The 18664-nt window shown below is 54.4% G+C and overlaps 1 protein-coding gene across 1 annotated transcript in view; it reads right to left on the bottom strand.

Moving 5' to 3' along the window:
* Window positions 1–6680, bottom strand: part of LOC141976567 (scavenger receptor cysteine-rich domain-containing protein DMBT1-like) — an 84863-nt gene extending 78183 nt beyond the window's left edge. The window contains exons 1-4 of the mRNA XM_074937590.1: window positions 6510–6680; window positions 3332–3358; window positions 1563–1892; window positions 450–779 (exon numbers count right to left, since the gene is read on the bottom strand). Of these exons, the coding sequence (XP_074793691.1) occupies window positions 450–779; window positions 1563–1892; window positions 3332–3358; window positions 6510–6630 (808 nt within the window). The 5' untranslated portion in view covers window positions 6631–6680. The remainder of the gene's footprint in view (window positions 1–449; window positions 780–1562; window positions 1893–3331; window positions 3359–6509) is intronic.
* Between the last annotated feature and the right edge of the window lie 11984 nt (window positions 6681–18664).

The raw sequence follows: 18664 nt of genomic DNA, 5'->3' as shown, positions 1-18664 counted from the left end.
CTTCCTTTAGGCAACCAAACCTCTCATCTCATCAGAATAAGACAGCAAGTGAGTCTGATGAGAACTCACTGGTCACAGAGCGCCCATAGGGCTGGAGTTGGGTGGGGGGATCAGAGTGAGCAGACATGGCAGAGGGACACTCACAGCGGTGTATACACCTCAGCCTGCAGCACGGTGCCCTAGCACCACGCTGGGGCATTGGGCTCAGCACTGACTCAGAGAGAGAGCAGCCCCCTCCTGTCATCTCCAAACTGCTCCCTGCAGCAAGGCCCTTAGACACGACCTGGGGCTTTGTGGTAATGCAGGAGTCTGCAGGGAAAGCAGCCTCCGCTGAGCCCCAGCCCAGCATTTTGCATCAGGGTCAGAACTCACTGTGAGGGGAGAGCGCCCCAGTGAGTCCCCGAACTGCTTCTTGCAGCACTTACAGGGGCATGACAAAGGAGGGTTACCTGAGCACACAACACTGGCATCTTCTCTGTGGTGACAGTTATGGTCTCCCCAAGACTTAGTCCTGCATTCGGAGAGGGCAGCTTCTGACCCTGCGCAGTTAACCTCAGCCAGCCAAATTGGCCCAGATCCTTGTCCAAATTGAGCCCTCCCTGGGGCTGATAACGCCGTCCCACAGCCCAGCTGCCTGCACACAACTCCAGCATCAGTTAAGTCCCAGCCCTCATCACACACGGTTCCCCACTGATGGTTGTGAAGCACCTCGACTCTCCCAGCGCAGCGATTGGGGCCATTCACCAGTTGGAGAGGACCTGGGTCTGGAATGACCGAGTCTGCAAATGCAATAAATACTCAAGGAGATGCCTGTGCATCTGATCACAAGTGATGCTGATGACTGTATCGCCTACCACGGATGGGTGTGACTGGCCTCCTCACACAGCCCCTCCATGCCAAGGGCTCAGTCCCCACCGCTGACATGCTGCCACTTCGGGGTGGGACAAGGCAGCTGAGAGTCAGGGCACAGAAATATGGTGACTGTGCAGACAGGAAGTTGGGGGAAATGTTTGTCCAGTCAGAGCTGCGGGGGACGTTACAGGTTCAGGGCTAATTGTTTGTGGTGCAAATTGTCCAGCATGGCTGAGTTAGGAGCCCATCTCTTGTCAAAGTGACCCTGGGTTTCTAGTCCCCAGGAGTGACTGCAAGCTCTGTTTGACACCAAGTCCCACAGCTGGGATCCATGCTTACCCAGCGCCCCATTGTGCCAGGGAGGGTGGGGGATCAGAGCGATCAGAAGGCCTCTCACTGTGCCCCACACTCCACCCTCTGCAGCTCACGCCCCCTAGCGCCGCTCTGGGGAACTCTGAGCATCGCTGACTGTGAGGCGAGAGCCCCATACCCTGCAGCACAGACTTTTTGTCAGCCAGCGGGAGGACTGGGGTCAGCCCAGACTGCTAGGGGAGAGCACCCCCTCCTGTGTTCCCAGCCTGCTCCCTTCAGTACAGGCCCATAGCGCTGCGCTGGGGCACGGGAACTCAGATGGGGAACCAGGGGCTGGGCTGAAAGCTTCCTAATCCACTCCCTGCAGCACCCACCGTGACAGAAGAGATGAGGCTTACCTGAGCACACAACACTGGCATCTTCCACGTGGTTACAGTTATGCTCTCCCCAAGGCCGAGCCTTGCATTCGGAGAGGGCAGCTTCTGTCCCTGTGCAGTTAACCTCATCCAGCCAGATACGGTCAGATCCCTGTCCAAACCGAGACTCACGTGGGGCTGATAACGCCGTCCCACAGCCCAGCTGCCTGCACACAACTCTGGCCTCAGTTAAATCCCAGCTGTCATCACACACGGTTCCCCACTGCTCGTTGTGAAGCACCTCGACTCTCCCAGCACAGCGACTCCGGCCGTTCACCAGTCGGAGCTGAGCCACTTCTGAAATGCCAGAGTCTGCAAACACCCCAAGGGGATAAACACTCAGGGATGCGCTAGAGGAAAGGAATATGGGGCTTGTTCGCTATCGTTTGCTCTGGCTCCCATTCAGTCTCAGTGTGGCAGACTGGCTGGCTCCGGGGGGCTGAGAATGGGACACTGGGGGGTTCCTCTCTGGAGGTCACCAGCTCTGATCCAGCCCCATGCACGGTGGAATGGCTGACTCGTGGGATGGAGGATGGGACACAGGGTCTTTCCCCCAGGGGACTCTGGCTCCAATAAAGTCTGTGCGAGGAGGATGAGGTGACGCAGTACATTGGGGGAAGGAGACCTGGATCTTTTCCCCTGGAGGGCACCGGTTCCCGTTTGGCCCCAGCTCAGGCAGGGGCTGTGGCTGGCGTGGGGGGAACAGGCACTGCACTTTCACGTCTTGGGGCCCTGGGTCCAAGCTGGTAGTGAGTGTAAGTTGCAGCCATTGCAGCTCTCTGATGCCCAAAATGTGAAATGAGCTGCTGGGGTTAATTCCCCTCCATGACAGGACAGGTGTGTGCAGCCCAGCCCAGCCCTCAGTCCGAGCGGCTCCCAGCCGAGGGGCAAAGGGCGTAACTGGTCAGGAGACTGAACTGCCCTTTGCCCCTGCCTGGGCTCCCTCCCCGTCTGCGCCCTGATGCCCCTGCCTGACCAGAGCCAACAGCAGCAGCTCCGAAGGGCTGTAGTTCTGCTCCCCCAAAGCCTCCACTGGCCCTGACTGGGGCTGACTCAGCTCCTCTATATTCCACAGTGTCCAGACAGACAGGGCCTTCCAGACAGAGCACCCTCCTGTGGTGACAGCACCACGGCAGCCCAGCTCCTGGTACCCCACCGCCACCTCTCACAGGCCCCAGCTAGCATCACGGCACCCCAGTGTCGGTACACAGCACCTCCATTTGCCCTTTGCAGGGTGAGGCCATTCACCAGCCACAGCCAGGGCTGAGCTGAAACTGCTCTAGCAATAACTAAAGGCAAAAATATCTGTTGGGGCAGATCATACCCCAGGATAAATCTGGGGTCACCCCAGACTGATGCAGCTCAGCCAGCCGCTGCCAGAGCCCAAATTTCAATCGGTCTTACTGGGCAAGGGTGAGCCCTTGAGACGCTGAATTGCTGTGGCATTTCCACAGGTACCCAACAGCCAGGATGCCCTGTGCCTTGCTCACTCTGCCACACAGTGCACCTTGTTAACAATTCACTGGTGGGGAAACTGAGGCATGTAGCGAGGAAGAGATGGGCTGAGACCATGGGGTGAGTCTGGAGGAGGCAGGATTTGAACCCAGATTCCAGTTCTACACTTGAATGACTAGATTAAATAACCTTAACTCTGCCCTTCCTTGCCCCAATTTATGAGATAGCTGCACACTGCAGCATGCACCCCACACATACGGACAGACCCCGCACCCTCTGCCTATGTTTGTATTTACCTGCCATGGGGAATCCTGTCATGGAAACTGAAAGAAAGCAAAGAGATGAGATAAGTCTCTGTCTCCATGGCTGGACACCTTGGGGATCTCCAAACAAGGCTGATGTAAGCTGCGGCCTGAGTGAGCTCTCCCTTGCCATCTCCTGATGCACTGAGAGAAAAGACTCAGAGGCATGTTGTATTTCAGTGACCTATCTACTGCCTCTCGGGGCGGTGGGTTGCCCCTCCTGCCCCTCCGGTCAGCGTCAGTAGCGTCGACCCAGAAATGCTTTAGCTGCAGAGCTGCCACTGTAATGTTTCAAGTGCAGAAGAGCCCTAAGTAGCCGGCAAAAGACAAGACGTGGTTAGTGACGTCAGAACCAGTGATACTGCACTACACTTTCCAAACCAAGCCACCTGCTTTCACACTGCCTGCATCGCTGAAGGACCCCCACACTCGGCTTCCCGCCCCGACCTTGAGTGTGCAGGCCCACTGGATTGGCAGGTTTGTAGAAATTTTGGTGGTGCCCAGAACCCGCCCCCCAAACTCCACCCCCCACCTGCCTAAGGCTCTGGGAGGGAGTTTGGGTAGGGGGAGGAGGTCTGGGGTGCAGGCCCTGGCCTGGGGATTAGGGTGCAGGAGGGGTGCAGGCTCTGGGAGGGAGTTTGGTTGTGGGAGGGGGTCTGGGGTGCAGGCTCTGGGATGGAGTTTGGGTGCTGGGTGTAGGCTCCGGGCTGGGGCAGGGGGTGGGGGTGCAGGAGGGGATGAGGGGTGCAGGCTCTGGGACTGCGTTTGGGGGTGGAGGGGTGCAGAGGGAGGGGGTTCAGGCTCTAGGACAGCGTTTGGGGGACGGAGGGGGTGTGTGGGAAGGGGGAGGAGGTGCAGGCTCTGGGAGGGAGATGGGGATAGGAGGAGGTTCAGGGGTGAGGGCTGTGGGGCTGGGGATGAGGGGTTTGGGGTGTGGGAGGGGCTCAGGGCTGGGACAGAGGCTTAGGGTGCGGGGGGATGAGGGCTCTCACCGGGGGTGGGGATGAGGGGTTTGGGGTCTGGGAGGGGCTCAGGGCTGGGGCGGAGGATTAGGGTGCGGGGGGATGAGGGCTCTCTCTGGGGCTGGGGATGAGGGGTTTGGGGTGTGGGAGGGGCTCAGGGCTGGGACAGAGGATTAGGGTGTGGGGGGATGAGGGCTCTGTCTGGGGCTGGCGTTGAGGGGTTTGGGACATTGGAGAGGCTCAGGGCTAGGGCGGAAGGGCAGAGTAAGGGCAGCCTGCCCTGCCATGAGTGAATAGGGGGCACTAGGACCCTGCGGCAGCAGTTGATGCGGGGAGCCCGCAGAGCAGAGTCCGCGTGAGCCGCAGGCTCGGGGCAGGTGCGCGGGGGCAGTAAGTGGGGGCCGCGGGACACTCGGGGGAGGTGCGGGGGGGGGGCAGCAGGCGGGGCCGGGGGAGAGACCCGGCCCAAACATTGCTGGGGGGAGGGATAGCTCAGTGGTGTGAGCATTGGCCTGCTAAACCCAGGGTTGTGAGTTCGATCCTTAAGGGGGCCATTTAGGGATCAGGGCAGAAATTGGGGATCGGTCCTGCTTTGAGCAGGGGGTTGGACTAGAGACCTGAGGTCCCTTCCAGCCCTGATATTCTGTGATTCACCAGCGGCCCACACGACACGCCACCCCTGCCGTGGCCGTGGAGCGGAGAGCGGAGCGGTGTGATACCCGCGCAGCCGCTAGGTGGCGATGCCCGGAGTCAGAAGGGGCCCCAGGCAGCCCGATCCCCCGGCCGGCCAGGAAAGCTACCCAGCCCCGCCGCCTCTCCAGCCCTCCCCCTCAACCCCCTCCTCTGAGCTACGTGTCCCGGGGGCAGCAGCAGGGGTCAGGCGCCACCGGCACTCACCGGGCGGCGGGTTGTAGAGTGACCTTGCCCCGGCCTGGGGAGGAGATGGGGCAGTGGGGAAGAGAAGGGGCTGGGGGAAGTGGGGGCTGTGGGAAAGAGGCAGTGGGGACGAAGGGGGTGGGATGAGGAGGAGATGGAGGGGAGGGGAGGAGATGGAGCAGTGGGGAAGGGGCATGGGATGGGGGAAGTGGGGGCTGGGGGAAAGAGGCAGTGGGGAGGGGAGGAGATGGAGCAATGGGGAAGGGGCATGGGATGGGGAAGAGAAGGGAATGGGGGAAGTGCGGGGAGGCTGGAGCCCAGCGTGTGGCATCCCCTTGGCAGAAGCTGGGGCTCCCCCGTTAAGCAGGCCCATCGAAACTTCACCCTGACAAGCCCCACCTCCCCTGCATCTGTACCACCCCCACCTAAATGAACCCCACCTCCCCTGCACCTAGACCCCCCCTGCTGAGCCCCAAACACCTTCACCTGGATCCCCTGCAGAATCCCACTGCCCTGCAACCCCTCAGTGAGCATCTGTGCATCCAGATCTCCCACTGAGCCACCCACACCCAGATTGCCCCACAGAGAACTCTCTTACCCCTACCTGGATACCCCCACACTAAGTCCCTCTGCACTTGGATCCTGCTGCCGGCCAGAGCCTGCTCACCCACACCTGGTGCACCTGGCGCAGGGGGGCAGGGCCCAGGGTGTTTCTGAGGCCAGCCTGGCCCTTGCACTGTGTCAGGGTCAGGTGCAGCCTCACTGCCGAGTCCCTGTCCCAGGGAGGGGTGGGGGGAGGCTGCAGGTAATCTCCCACCTCCATGCAACTAGTGGCCTGTGCTCCCCACTGCCATAGAATCATGAACTGGCCAGGAGTTACTTTAGGCTGGAAATGAGAAGAAGGTTCAGGAACAGCCTCCTAATGGGTGAGGGGAGAACGTGCTAACTCACGTGAAGATGGCACTTGATAAGTGTGTGACTGGGATTATATAACATGCCCTTCCAGCCCTGTGTCCCATGTTCCTAAAGAGACCAGCCCAGGGCAGCTGAGAAACACCTCCAGGACTCAGAGACATGCGAGTTTCTTTTTACTCTTTTAACATTTAACAAAAGTTAAACTAATTGTATTGTAAAATCGGACATGCAGCTAGATAGATCCTGGTTCCACTCCCTGCTGAAATCACTAGACCTCACTCCGCTTCCCAAGGCAGAATAGACCCCAGGAGTTCTGGCTCCCAGGACACAGCTATGCCGTAGCTGATGGGTGGGGCTGGAGAATCACAGGTTGCCCCCAGGGCTATTCAAAGCCAGAGCAAAGGGAAAAGGCCACTCACCCCAAAACCAAGCCAGGAGGATGGGGACCTTTGTGTTCCCGGCTCCAGCATAGGCAGCTGAGCTCCTGCCAAGGGGGTGCCCATCTGGGAGCAGGAGGCACCCGGGAAACCCCATGTTCATAGCACAGTCCTTGTGGGGCAGCGTGGCCAGGCGTTAGGGCAGGCAATCGTCCTTGTGAGAGAGGCAGGCTGAGCTCGGTGTGACAGTCACAGGCTGGGGGGCTGGGGAGATGGGGCAGGCACCCAAGGGGGCAGGGAATGTGACAGGGCTGTCACTGAGGAGACCCCTCCCTCCACGCCCCCCTGCAGTGACCCAGTGGGTGTGTGCAACTGAGCCCACAGAGGAGAAGTGACCCTTGTGCTCTGCGCTGTGGCTTTATTTATATCATTGGATTGTGAAATACGTGTTCCTGGAACATGCTGAGCAAACAAACCCCTCTTGCAACAGCTGGTTCTGGGACACAATGGGGTGCAGGACTGTTCCCAGAGCTGGTTCACCGGGAGTCAGCAGAACTGATCCACGGAGGCCTGGTGGACACGGGACAGGCGCACGGGTTTGACTGCGGGTGCGAGGATCAGCCCATGCAGTTAAAGCGATGCTGAGGGCTGTGTGGATGCCCTAACTCCAGATGAAGGAAGCTGAGGCTTGGCCTGATCTACACCTAAAGCTTAGGTCGACCCAGCAACATTGCTCAGGGGTGTGAAAAATTCAGACCCCTGGAGACAGGATTAAGCCGACCTAAGCCCTAGTGCAGACATCAGAAGATGGAGTGAAGAATTCTCCCATCGGCCTGGCTACTGCCGCTTGGAGGGTGGATTAACTACGGTGACGGCAAAGCCCCTTCCAGTGCTGCAGTGTCTGCATCACGACACCACAGCGGTGAAGCCGCAGCGCTGGGCTGTGGCCCTGCTGCGGTTGTGGTGTAGACACAGCCCTTGTCTGCCCAGGGACGGGGCGTCACTGCATTGGCCTCCCCCCGTGGGGACCCCCCCCCCCCCGTGTACCTAGAGCGGGTCCATTCACACCTGAGTTTACACCCAAGCCACCTTCCCATGTTATCATCTCGGCAAATCCCAAAAGGACGTGGCCTCCTTGCAGATCGAGCGTTACACGACTCAGTCTCTGGCTAGCTTCTGAAGGCGCTCGGGGTGGCTCTATGTGCTGCTCTGTCTGCGGGTGCCACCCTCGCAGCTCCGATTGGCTGCAGTTCCCAGCCAATGGGAGCTGCTGAGCCGATGCTTGTGGCGGGGGCTGCATGTGGAGCCCCCTGGCTGCCCCTATGTGTAGGAGCTGGAGGGGGGACATGCCACTGCATCTGAGAGCCACACGGAGCCATGGCAGGCAGGGGGCCTGCCTTATCCTGCTGCACTGCCAACCAGACTTCTAAAGGCCCGGTCAGTGCTGCTGACCGGAGCCGTCAGGGTCCATTTTTGACTGGGTGTTCTGGTTGAAAACCAGACACCTGGCAACCCTAGAGTCCCCCAGGGGCAGGTTCTTCCCTCTGGCTTGGCTTCCTGCAGCTTCCTCTGACGCAGCTGGTTCTGCCCCAGCAACAGAGAGGCGCCTGGGCTGGGTGGGACCCTGGTCTGCTCTGCTCTGGCAGCTCCTCTGTCCCATGTAAAGATCCCAAAGTGCAGTGGCGGCACAAAAGGATTATTCTGGCTGGAGTTTGTTTACAGCCCCCATGAGTGGCCGTGCTGCTTCCCTCGGCCATGTGGGAGGAGCCCTTGGGAATCTCCTAGGGCTGGGTGAGAGCTCCCAGAGGGGGATAAGTGAGAGCTGTCAGAGAGAGCGTGGACTCGAGAGCTCAGGCTGTCATTGCAGGGAAGAGGGTTCAGCATCTTTAACTGAGAGGTCTTTTCTCCCCAATGTACATTCAGCATCGGAATTAAATAGGGTTAACCCATCCCAAAGCATTTGAAACAATCTAAATAACCCCCCTTCCCCTCTCTGGCCTGGTCCCCCCCTGGAGTCACCAGGTTCAGAAGTACTGAGCTGGTACCAGTCCCTGTGAATCCTTAGGGAGGTGCTGGAAGACTCAGCGCCCTCAGTCCCTGCAAACCAGCTGGCTCCTATGTCTAAGCTGGGGGTCAGGTGGGGGCAGCTGCAGCAGCTGCTGAATCAGGCTGTCCTGAGCCCCAGTGGGGACAGAGAGACCCAAGGTCTGCAGAAGAAGGAAGAGCTATATTAGCCATAACCCAGAGGTGACACAGGGAGTCAGGGCTGTGCCTGGCTGGACTGGGACCCACAGCATTAATCCCATCAGTGCAGTCAGCACAGCCACCCTCTCCAGCCCCAGAGCCGCTCAGCAATCCCCGCAAACCCTAGGTATCACTTTTGGAGAAGGGGGACTGGAGATGACCTGTGCCTGCGGGCAGGACTCTCCTCCCCGTCTCATGCCTCTGGTGGTGATGGCTGGAGCCTCTCCCTTCTCTGCACTCGGGATTGGCCAGCTCCTTCCCTGTGGGCCAGATGCACCCCAGTATCAATGGTTCAGTTCCCTGCCTGCAACGGGGCTGCCCACAATTCACCTCAGGGGGAAAGTTCATCCCGGCCTCTCTCCTCCCTTTGGTGAGGTACCAGCACTTCCTGAACCGCTGGCATGTGCAGGGCACAGATCCCTCGACGTAGAGGCCAGCAGGAACTGCTCCTATCCCCCAGTCTGGGCCCTGCCACTCCCAGGCCAGACAATTGCGCCCAGTGACTCCTGCACCCAGCCCAGTAGCTGCTGTTGGAGCTAGAGTGGGGCATTTAGTGAGGCCTGTGGCACAGTGGGAAACATCAGGGTCAATCTGTTCTGTCTTGTTGCCTCCATGGTCAAATAGGGTCTCCACTTGGTGTTACGAGTTGAGCTCTGGTCTGACCACGCCCTAGCAAGGCCCTGGTGGTGTATGGCCATCAGCTGCCCTGCCCAGGAAAGGGGCTTGACTCTTCCTTGAAGGACAATCTCAGAGAAGCCATGAAGTTTGCAACCCTAGGGCCACCAGCTCTGAAGGTCTCTCAGCTACCAGCACAGCGGAGCAGTGGGCTCTACACAGGAGTCCAGCGGGGAGATGGGACAAGCATTCTAGTGGAGCATGGGGCAGAAAGGACAGAGGCTGCATTTAAGAGGGTTTCTCTGTGAGGGTCAGGGGTTGTCCATTGCCACAAGCAGGGAGGCTGGGCTGGAGAAGAAGGCTGGAGGGATTCAGCCCAGCTGGGCCAGACCTTAGACTCACGGATAGGGTGAGATCAGACGTCAGCAGGCGTCTGTAACTCTCTAGTGCTTTGGAAGAGTGAAATAACTGAAGTTAGGAAATTCCTTTGCTAGGCCCGTGCTCCTGGCTTGCCACCTACACTGTCCCCAACTGGGTTACATTAGAAGGCAGAGTGCCTCCAGCTCTTGGTGTCAGGAGCTCTGAGGGAGGCACTGGGGGGGCTGGACTGCAGAGGGGGGGCTGGACTGCAGAGTCCCACTGTGACATTATTGACATGAACTGTGACATGAACTGAATGCATCCGATGAAATGAGCTGTAGCTCATGAAAGCTTATGCTCAAATGAATTGGTTAGTCTCTAAGGTGCCACAAGTCCTCCTGTTCTTTTTGCGAATACAGACTAACACGGCTGCTACTCTGAAACCTGTGACCATATAGATCATTGTCCTATGGTTGCACCAGGTCTTGTACAGAGGAGGCCAAGTGGGGTGTCTATGGAAAGGTTGTAGTTTGCTGGTTATGATTAAGCTGTCTGTATGTGTGTATCATTTTTGTATTTGAAGTTATGAATATTGGCTATGTACTTATATCTCTTTATGCTTGATTCTAAGTAGCCTCAGTGAAGCATTTAGTCAGCTTCTTGAGAGAGGACTATTCTCAGTAAGTGCCCAACCAAGAAACACTTAACTGACAATGGACTTTGGGAGACACCAATCCACACCTGATCTTTCCTGGGAACGTTCAAACTAACATGTAAACAATGGCATCAGCCTGCAAAAAGCTGAATCATTCATGGACATGTGATTTGCCCAGGTGGCTACAAACTCCATCTTGTTGCTGTGACTTTGCATAGTAGAACAAAGGGGTTTCCGCCCACAAGAGAGAATATAAAAGGCCCTGGAAGCCTCTCCATTTTGTCTTCAGCTGGCTCAAGAGATGGCCCTTCCACCCCAAAGAAATGCCTGAAAAAAACTGGAACAAAGGACTGTAACTACGGGGGTGTGAGTGATTGCTGGAACCAGGCCATAAATTACAATGTTGGTCTGAAAAGGATTGGGCCCAGACGAGGAAGGAGTCCAGTCTATGAAAGAAGCTTATTGGAACATCTCTGAGGATGAGATTTCATCTGTAATCAGTTTCTTAATGTATTAGGCTTGACTTGCGTGTTTTGTTTTATTTTGCTTGGTAACTTACTTTGTTCTGTCTGTTATTACTTGAAACCACTTAAATCCTACTTTTTATATTTAATAAAATCATTTTTGTTTATTAATTAACCCAGAGTAAGCAATTAATACCTGGGGAAGCAAACAGCTGTGCGTATCTCTCTATCAGTGTTATAGAGGGCGGACAATTTATGAGTTTACCCTGTATAAGCTTTATACAGAGTAAAACAGATTTATTTCGGGTTTGGATCCCATTGGGAACTGGGTATCTGGGTGCTGGAGACAGGAGTACCTCCTAAGTGGTTTTTAGTTAAAGCCTGCAGCTTTGGGGGACGTGGCTCAGACCTGGGTCCGTGTTTTCAGCAGGCTAGCGTGTCTGGCTCAACAAGACAGGGTTCTGGAGTCCCAAGCTGGCAGGGAAAACAGGCTCAGAGGTAGACTCAGCACATCAGGCGACAGTCCCAAAGGTGTAGGATTCATACAAGGTTCATGCGCTTGGCAACATTCAGGGCACACCCGGAGTGTTGTGCAGGAGCTGCGCACACACAGCTCCTCTCAAGGGCATGAACCTTGGAATCTCGCCCAGATGACATGAACCGTGGGAAGCCTCCCAGGACTGGGCTCAAGGCCCGAGAGCAAGGAATGCGGTAGATAGAAATTGGTAAATAAGAATGTTAAACAAAGCCAGTGTATTCCTTTTATCTGTTGGAGAATGTAATGCGCGGGGGGAGAGAAAAGAATAAAGGAGAGGGTGGAAAGCTGACAGGCAGAAGCCCGTTAGCAGACCAGCCGCTTGCTTGCTAAAAGCTGTGTCCCGTCTTGTCATTGAACCGCCACACCAAAGGGGTCTCTGTGACCCATCCCATCACACCCACATCCCACATCCTGACTGACAGGTTCCTTGTGGTGGTAAATCCCCCAGCCCCGGGGTAGCCGTTCTGGTGTGTCACTCCCCCTCCCTGTGACACCAAGCCGGGATGGTTTGCCTGGCCAGCCCCACAATAAGTGCCTTTTCTCCTCCTCTGTGCCAGGCCCGGTGACCCCAGCCACAGCCACGCTGCTCAGAGATCACAGTGTGGGGTGGAATCATGCCGGGGGGGTCGCAGAGCCAGGGAAATACTTGGGAACCCTAAGCTGGGTCGCTGTGGGGTGCAGGCTGCTAGCAAAGCTGCTGCCTCATAGGGCTCCCCAGGCTCCGCTGCCCCATTGACACAGGCTCTGGCTCCCCTGCGACCCCTGCTCCAGTTACGCCTCCCCACAGCCTGAGTGTTTGGAGCTGGGAGCCAGCCCCATTCTGGGCATCCCCCCACTCCCAGTAGTGATGGTGGCTGGGCTCCGCCAATGGGAGGCGCTAACTGGACTGGGACAGAGCCGGAGCCTGTGTCCACAGGGAAGAAAATGGAGCCGGCCTGGGAAGCAAGGCCCAGCCGCTCTGTCCTGCACAAAGGGGAGGGGCTCAGCCCCATGCTGCCCAGCTCTGCTTAGCGCCCCCCATTCATAGCGTGCATCCTGCCCCGCCCATTCCCAAAGCTGTGGGTGTGTCCAGAATGTGATTGACTGTTTGGGAGCTGGGGGGATGGAACTGGCTGTTTGGGGCCATTCACGCCAAGAATGGGCAGTATCAGTTTGGGGTCATGCAGGTGATGGAGGGTTCTTGGGGGGAGGAGGCTGAGGAAGGGCCATGCAGGGAGGTCGGGAGGGGGCTACCTGAAGGGGACTGGATAATCTTGGATGTCTTTCTATGACATGCTCCAGCCCAGCCACAAGCTAGGGGTTAGATACAGGGCTTGCCGGGGGAGGATCTCTGGCCTGTGCTATGCAGAAGGTCAGACTGGATGGTCACAAGAGTCCCTGCTGACCTTGCAATCTAGGAATGTGACTCTTGCAAAATGACTCAGGAAAAGAGCAGAGGGGGAGGATGGGAGGAAGATAGCGAGGGTGGAAAGGAGCACAGGAGGGAAGGGAAGACAGGGCAGGATCTCATGTGCACGAGGCTGGGGTCCTTGATTGTCCAGTGCTGATGGCCAGGTGCCCTCACTGACATGCCAGCCTGGACATCCCAATGACTGAAGCTCAGCAACAAAGACAGAGTCTCTGGAGCGAAGTAGAAGCTGTCAACCTTTTCCCAGGGAATCCTAGAGGTCTGCTCTGCCAGTTTGGTCCTCAAAGTCTCCCTTTTTAAAGCTCTGTCAAGGCTAATTCCCCACTCTGGCACTCCCCACTCTGGCAAGGATTCTAAAAATTAATACTGGCCACTCCAGGTTAGTATTAAACTCCCAGGGTTACAGCTTTTCTCTGACCTTGGATTAGTAGATGTTGCCACCATCCAAGTGCAGAACCCCTTTGGGAGCCCAGGAAGGTGCACTTGGGAATTCCTTCCTGTCAGGTACCCTCAAGCCCTTTCACACCCCCTCCTGGGAAAAGATGACCGGGGGAGGGGGAAGGAAATCAGCTGTTGCAACCAGCTAAGTAAACAATATGTGCACAAAAGAATCCAATTCTGTTCTTAAAAAGGGTAAATTTTATTAATGAAAAAAGAAAGAAAATACACATGGGAACTCAGGCTATTGCTAGATTTTAAAAGAGCAACTACAAGGATTAAGCACCAAGAATAGCTTTCCTAAGGTCCAGCTTAAAGGTTACAAGCAAAACAAAAGCACCTGGGGTTAGCACAGAGGAATCCACAAGCCATAACAAAATCAAAGGGATAAACCTAATTGTGTCTTCCTAGACATTTCCTGATCCATTTACGTGTCTGGGGTTTTAAAGGAGTAGTTTCTAGGTATGATTTTTTCATACCTGGACCAAGCTTCTTACAGCATAGCTGCTGCCCTGTCCACCTCTCCCTGGGAGAACAACAACAGACAGACAAAAGGGGAGTCTTTTTCAATTTTAAAAAGTTCTAGCCTTCTCATCCCCGTGGAAGGAAAAGGCCTGGGTAGAGACCGTCGAATTGTGCAAGTCAACGAATGGCTACACAGGTGGTGTCGGAGAGAAGGCTTTGGATTCTTTGACCATGGGATGGTGTTCCAAGAAGGAGGAGTGCTAGGCAGAGATGGGCTCCACTTAACGAAGAGAGGGAAGAACATCTTCGCAAGCTGGCTAACCTAGTGAGGAGGGCTTTAAACTAGATTCACCGGGGGAAGGAGACCAAAGCCCTGAGGTAAGTGGGGAAGTGGGATACCGGGAGGAAGCACGAGCAGGAGCGCGCGAGAGGGCAGGGCTCCTGCCTCATACTGAGAAAGAGGGACGATCAGCGAGTTATCTCAAGTGCCTATATACAAATGCAAGAAGCCTGGGAAACAAGCAGGGAGAACTGGAAGTCCTGGCACAGTCAAGGAATTATGGTATGACTGGAATAACAGAGACTTGGTGGGATAACTCACATGACTGGAGTACTGTCATGGATGGATATAAACTGTTCAGGAAGGACAGGCAGGGCAGAAAAGGTGGGGGAGTTGCACTGTATGTAAGGGAGCAGTATGACTGCTCAGAGCTCAAGTATGAAACTGCAGAAAAACCTGAGTGTCTCGGGATTAAGTTTAGAAGTGTGAGCAACAAGGGTGATGTCGTGGTGGGAATCTGCTATAGATCACTGGACCAGGGGGATGAGGTGGACGAGGCTTTCTTCCGGCAACTCACGGAAGTTACTAGATCGCAGGCCCTGGTTCTCATGGGAGACTTTGGTCACCGTGATATCTTCTGGGAGAGCAATACAGTGGTGCACAGACAGTCCAGGAAGTTTTTGGAAAATGTAGGGGACAATTTCCTGGTGCAAGTGCTGGAGGAACCAACTAGGGGCAGAGCTCTTCTTGACCTGCTGCTCACAAACCAGGAAGAATTAGTAGGGGAAGCTAAAGCGGATGGGAACCTGGGAGGCAGTGACCATGAGATGGTCGAGTTCAGGATCCTGACACAGGGAAGAAAGGAGAGCAGCAGAATACGAACCCTGGACTTCAGAAAAGCAGACTTTGACTCCCTCAGGGAACTGATGGGCAGGGTCCCCTGGGAGAATAACATGAGGGGAAAAGGAGTCCAGGAGAGCTGGCTGTATCTTAAAGAATCCTTACTGAGGTTACAGGGACAACCATCCCGATGTGTAGAAAGAATAATAAATATGGCAGGCGACAGGCTTGGCTTAACAGTGAAATCCTTGCTGATCTTGAACACAAAAATGAAGCTTACAAGAAGTGGAAGATTGGACAAATGGCCAGGGAAGAGTATAAAAATATTGCTCGGGCATGCAGGAGTGAAATCAGGAAGGCCAAATCACACCTGGAGTTGCAGCTAGCAAGAGATGTTAAGAGTAACAAAAGGGTTTCTTCAGGTATGTTAGCAACAAGAAGAAAGTCAAGGAAAGTGTGGGCCCCTTACTGAATGAGGGAGGCAACCTAGTGACAGAGGATGTGGAAAAAGCTAATGTACTCAATGCTATTTTTGCCTCTGTCTTCACGAACAAGGTCAGCTCCCAGACTACTGCACTGGGCAGCACAGCATGGGGAGGAGATGACCAGCCCTCTGTGGAGAAAGAAGTGGTTCGGGACTATTTAGAAAAGCTGGATGAGCACAAGTCCATGGGGCCGGATGCGCTGCATCCAAGAGTGCTAAAGGAGTTAGCTGATGTGATTGCAGAGCCATTGACCATTATCTTTGAAAACTCATGGCGATCCGGGGAAGTCCTGGACGACTGGAAAAAGGCTAATGTAGTGCCCATCTTTAAAAAAGGGAAGAAGGAGGATCTGGGGAACTACAGGCCAGTCAGCCTCACCTCAGTCCCTGGAAAAATCATGGAGCAGGTCCTCAAGGTATCAATTCTGAAGCACTTAGAGGAGAGGAAAGTGATCAGGAACAGTCAGCATGGATTCACCAAGGGCAAGTCATGCCTGACTAATCTAACTGCCTCCTATGACGAGATAACTGGCTCTGTGGATGAGGGGAAAGCGGTGGATGTGTTGTTCCTTGACTTTAGCAAAGCTTTTGACACGGTCTCCCACAGTATTCTTGCCAGCAAGTTAAAGAAGTATGGGCTGGATGAATGGACTATAAGGTGGATAGAAAGTTGGCTAGATCGCCGGGCTCAACGGGTAGTGCTCAATGGCTCCATGTCTAGTTGGCAGCCGGTATCAAGTGGAGTGCCCCAAGGGTCGGTTTTGTTCAATATCTTCATAAATGATCTGGAGGATGGTGTGGATTGCACCCTCAGCAAGTTTGCAGATGACACGAAACTGGGAGGAGAGGTAGATATGCTGGAGGGTAGGGATAGGATACAGAGGGACCTAGACAAATTAGAGGATTGGGCCAAAAGAAATCTGATGAGGTTCAACAAGGACAAGTGCAGAGTCTTGCACTTAGGATGGAAGAATCCAATGCACCGCTACAGACTAGGGACCGAATGGCTCGGCAGCAGTTCTGCAGAAAAGGACCTAGGGGTTACAGTGGACGAGAAGCTGGATATGAGTCAACAGTGTGCCCTTGTTGCCAAGAAGGCCAATTGCATTTTGGGATGTATACGTAGGGGCATTGCCAGCAGATCGAGAGACGTGATCGTTCCCCTCTATTCGACATTGGTGAGGCCTCATCTGAAGTACTGTGTCCAGTTTTGGGCCCCACACTACAAGAAGGATGTGGAAAAATTGGAAAGAGTCCAGCGGAGGGCAAGGAAAATGATTAGGGGACTGGAACACATGACTTATGAGGAGAGGCTGAGGGAACTGGGATTGTTTAGTCTGCGGAAGAGAAGAATGAGGGGGATTTGATAGTTGCTTTCAACTACCTGAAAGGGGTTCCAAAGAGGATGGATTTAGACTGTTCTCAGTGGTAGCTGATGACAGAACAAGGAGTAATGGTCTCAAGTTGCAGTTGGGGAGGTTTAGGTTGGATATTAGGAAAAACTTTTTCACTAGGAGGGTGGTAAAACACTGGAATGCGTTACCTAGGGCGGTGGTGGAATCTCCTTCTTTAGATATTTTTAAGGTCAGGCTTGACAAAGCCCTGGCTGGGATGATTTAGTTGGGGATTGGTCCTGCTTTGAGCAGGGGGTTGGACTAGATGACCTCCTGAGGTCCCTTCCTACCCTGATATTCTATGATTCTATGATTCTATGATAGGAACAGTCACCGAGATCTGAGTGTGATGGGTTCAATTGCTGGGGGTGCAATTCATCCCATTGTCCAGATCATTAATAAAGATGTTGAACAAAATCGGCCCCAGGACTGATCCCTGGGGCACTCCGCTTGATACCGGCTGCCAACTAGACATCGAGCCATTGATCACTACCCGTTGAGCCCGAGAATCTAGCCAGCTTTCTATCCACGCTACAGTCCGTTTGTCCAATCCATACTTCTTTAACTTGCTGGCAAGAATGTTGTGGGAGACTGTGTCAAAAGCTTTCCTAAAGTCAAGATATATCACATCCGCTGCTTCCCCATATCCACAGAGCCAGTTATCTCATCATAGAAGGTAATCAGCTTGGTCAGGCATGACTTGCCCTTGGTGAATCCATATTGACTGTTCCTGATCACCAACTCTCCACCAAGTGCTTCAAAATGGATTCCTTGAGGTCCTGCTCCATGATTTTGCCGGGGACTGAAGTGAGGCTGTAGTTCCCCGGGTTCTCTTTCTTCCCTTTTTAAAAGATGGGCACTATATTTGCCTTTTTCCAATTGTCCGGCACCTCCCCTGATCACCACAAATTTTCAAAGATAATGGCCAGTGGCTCTGCAATCACATCAGCCAACTCCCTCAGCACCCTTGGATGCATTAGATCTGGACCCATGGACTTGTGCATGTCCAGTTTTTCTTAATAGTCCTTAACCTGTTCTTTCACCACTGAGGGCTACTCACCTCCTTCCCACACTCTGTTGCCCAGTGCAGCAGTCTGGGAGCTGACCTTGTCTGTGAAGACCGAGGCAAAGAAAGCATTGAGTACTTCAGCTTTTTCCACATCATCTGTCACTATGTTGCCTCCCTCATTCAGTAAGGGTCCCACTCTCTCCCTGACCTTCTTCTTGTTGCTAACATACCTGTAGAAACCCTTCTTGTTACTCTTAACATCCCTTGCTAGCTGCAACTCCAATTGTGCCTTAGCCTTCCTGATTACACCCCTGCATGCTCGAGCAATATTTTTATACTCCTCCATAGTCATCTGTCCAAATTTCCACTTCTTGTAAGCTTCCTTTTTGTGTTTAAGCTCACCGAAGATTTCACTGTTAAGCCAAGCTGGTCGCCTGCCATATTTGCTATCACTTACTCTGGGTTAATTAATAAACAAAAGTGAGTTTGATGTAAGGAGTGTCAGGATGAGCTCCACCCTGTCATCTGGTGGTGAGGTGTGGCAAGTTGTGGAAAAGAACTTCAGGGGCCGATCTCATTTGCATCGGCACACCCACCCCACCTAGAATGAGGCCATAGCTGCCCAAATGGTCACTTTGGCTGCCGTGGGATCCCCAGTGTCTCTGTTATTGGGGCAGGAAGAATAAATTGTTATTACCCTGATTATGGGAACTGTGCTTGGAACTGTACTTGGCCTTTTGTTATGATGGAGGGACTCACCATCAACTAAGTAGCACTCGCTAGGCAAGGGTCATGGGTTCCAAAACTCTGTGAATTGAGAGAGGCTGGGAAGAAGTATTAATATTTGGTGGTGTGGGCCCCTTGGTGAGGGCCTTACGTGCTAATTGCACTGCCTTCTCTTTTCATTGGGGAATATCAGAGCTAATTTTGATTCCGTTAGGAGTCTAGTTACAGGCTGCTGAGCTCACTTTGGGCTAACGGTGCACCAGCCCTGAGGCTCCCC

The sequence above is a fragment of the Natator depressus genome, chromosome 23 (assembly GCF_965152275.1).
Source record: "Natator depressus isolate rNatDep1 chromosome 23, rNatDep2.hap1, whole genome shotgun sequence".
Lineage (NCBI taxonomy): Eukaryota > Metazoa > Chordata > Testudines > Cheloniidae > Natator > Natator depressus.
This window is presented reverse-complemented; position numbering and strand designations above follow the sequence as displayed.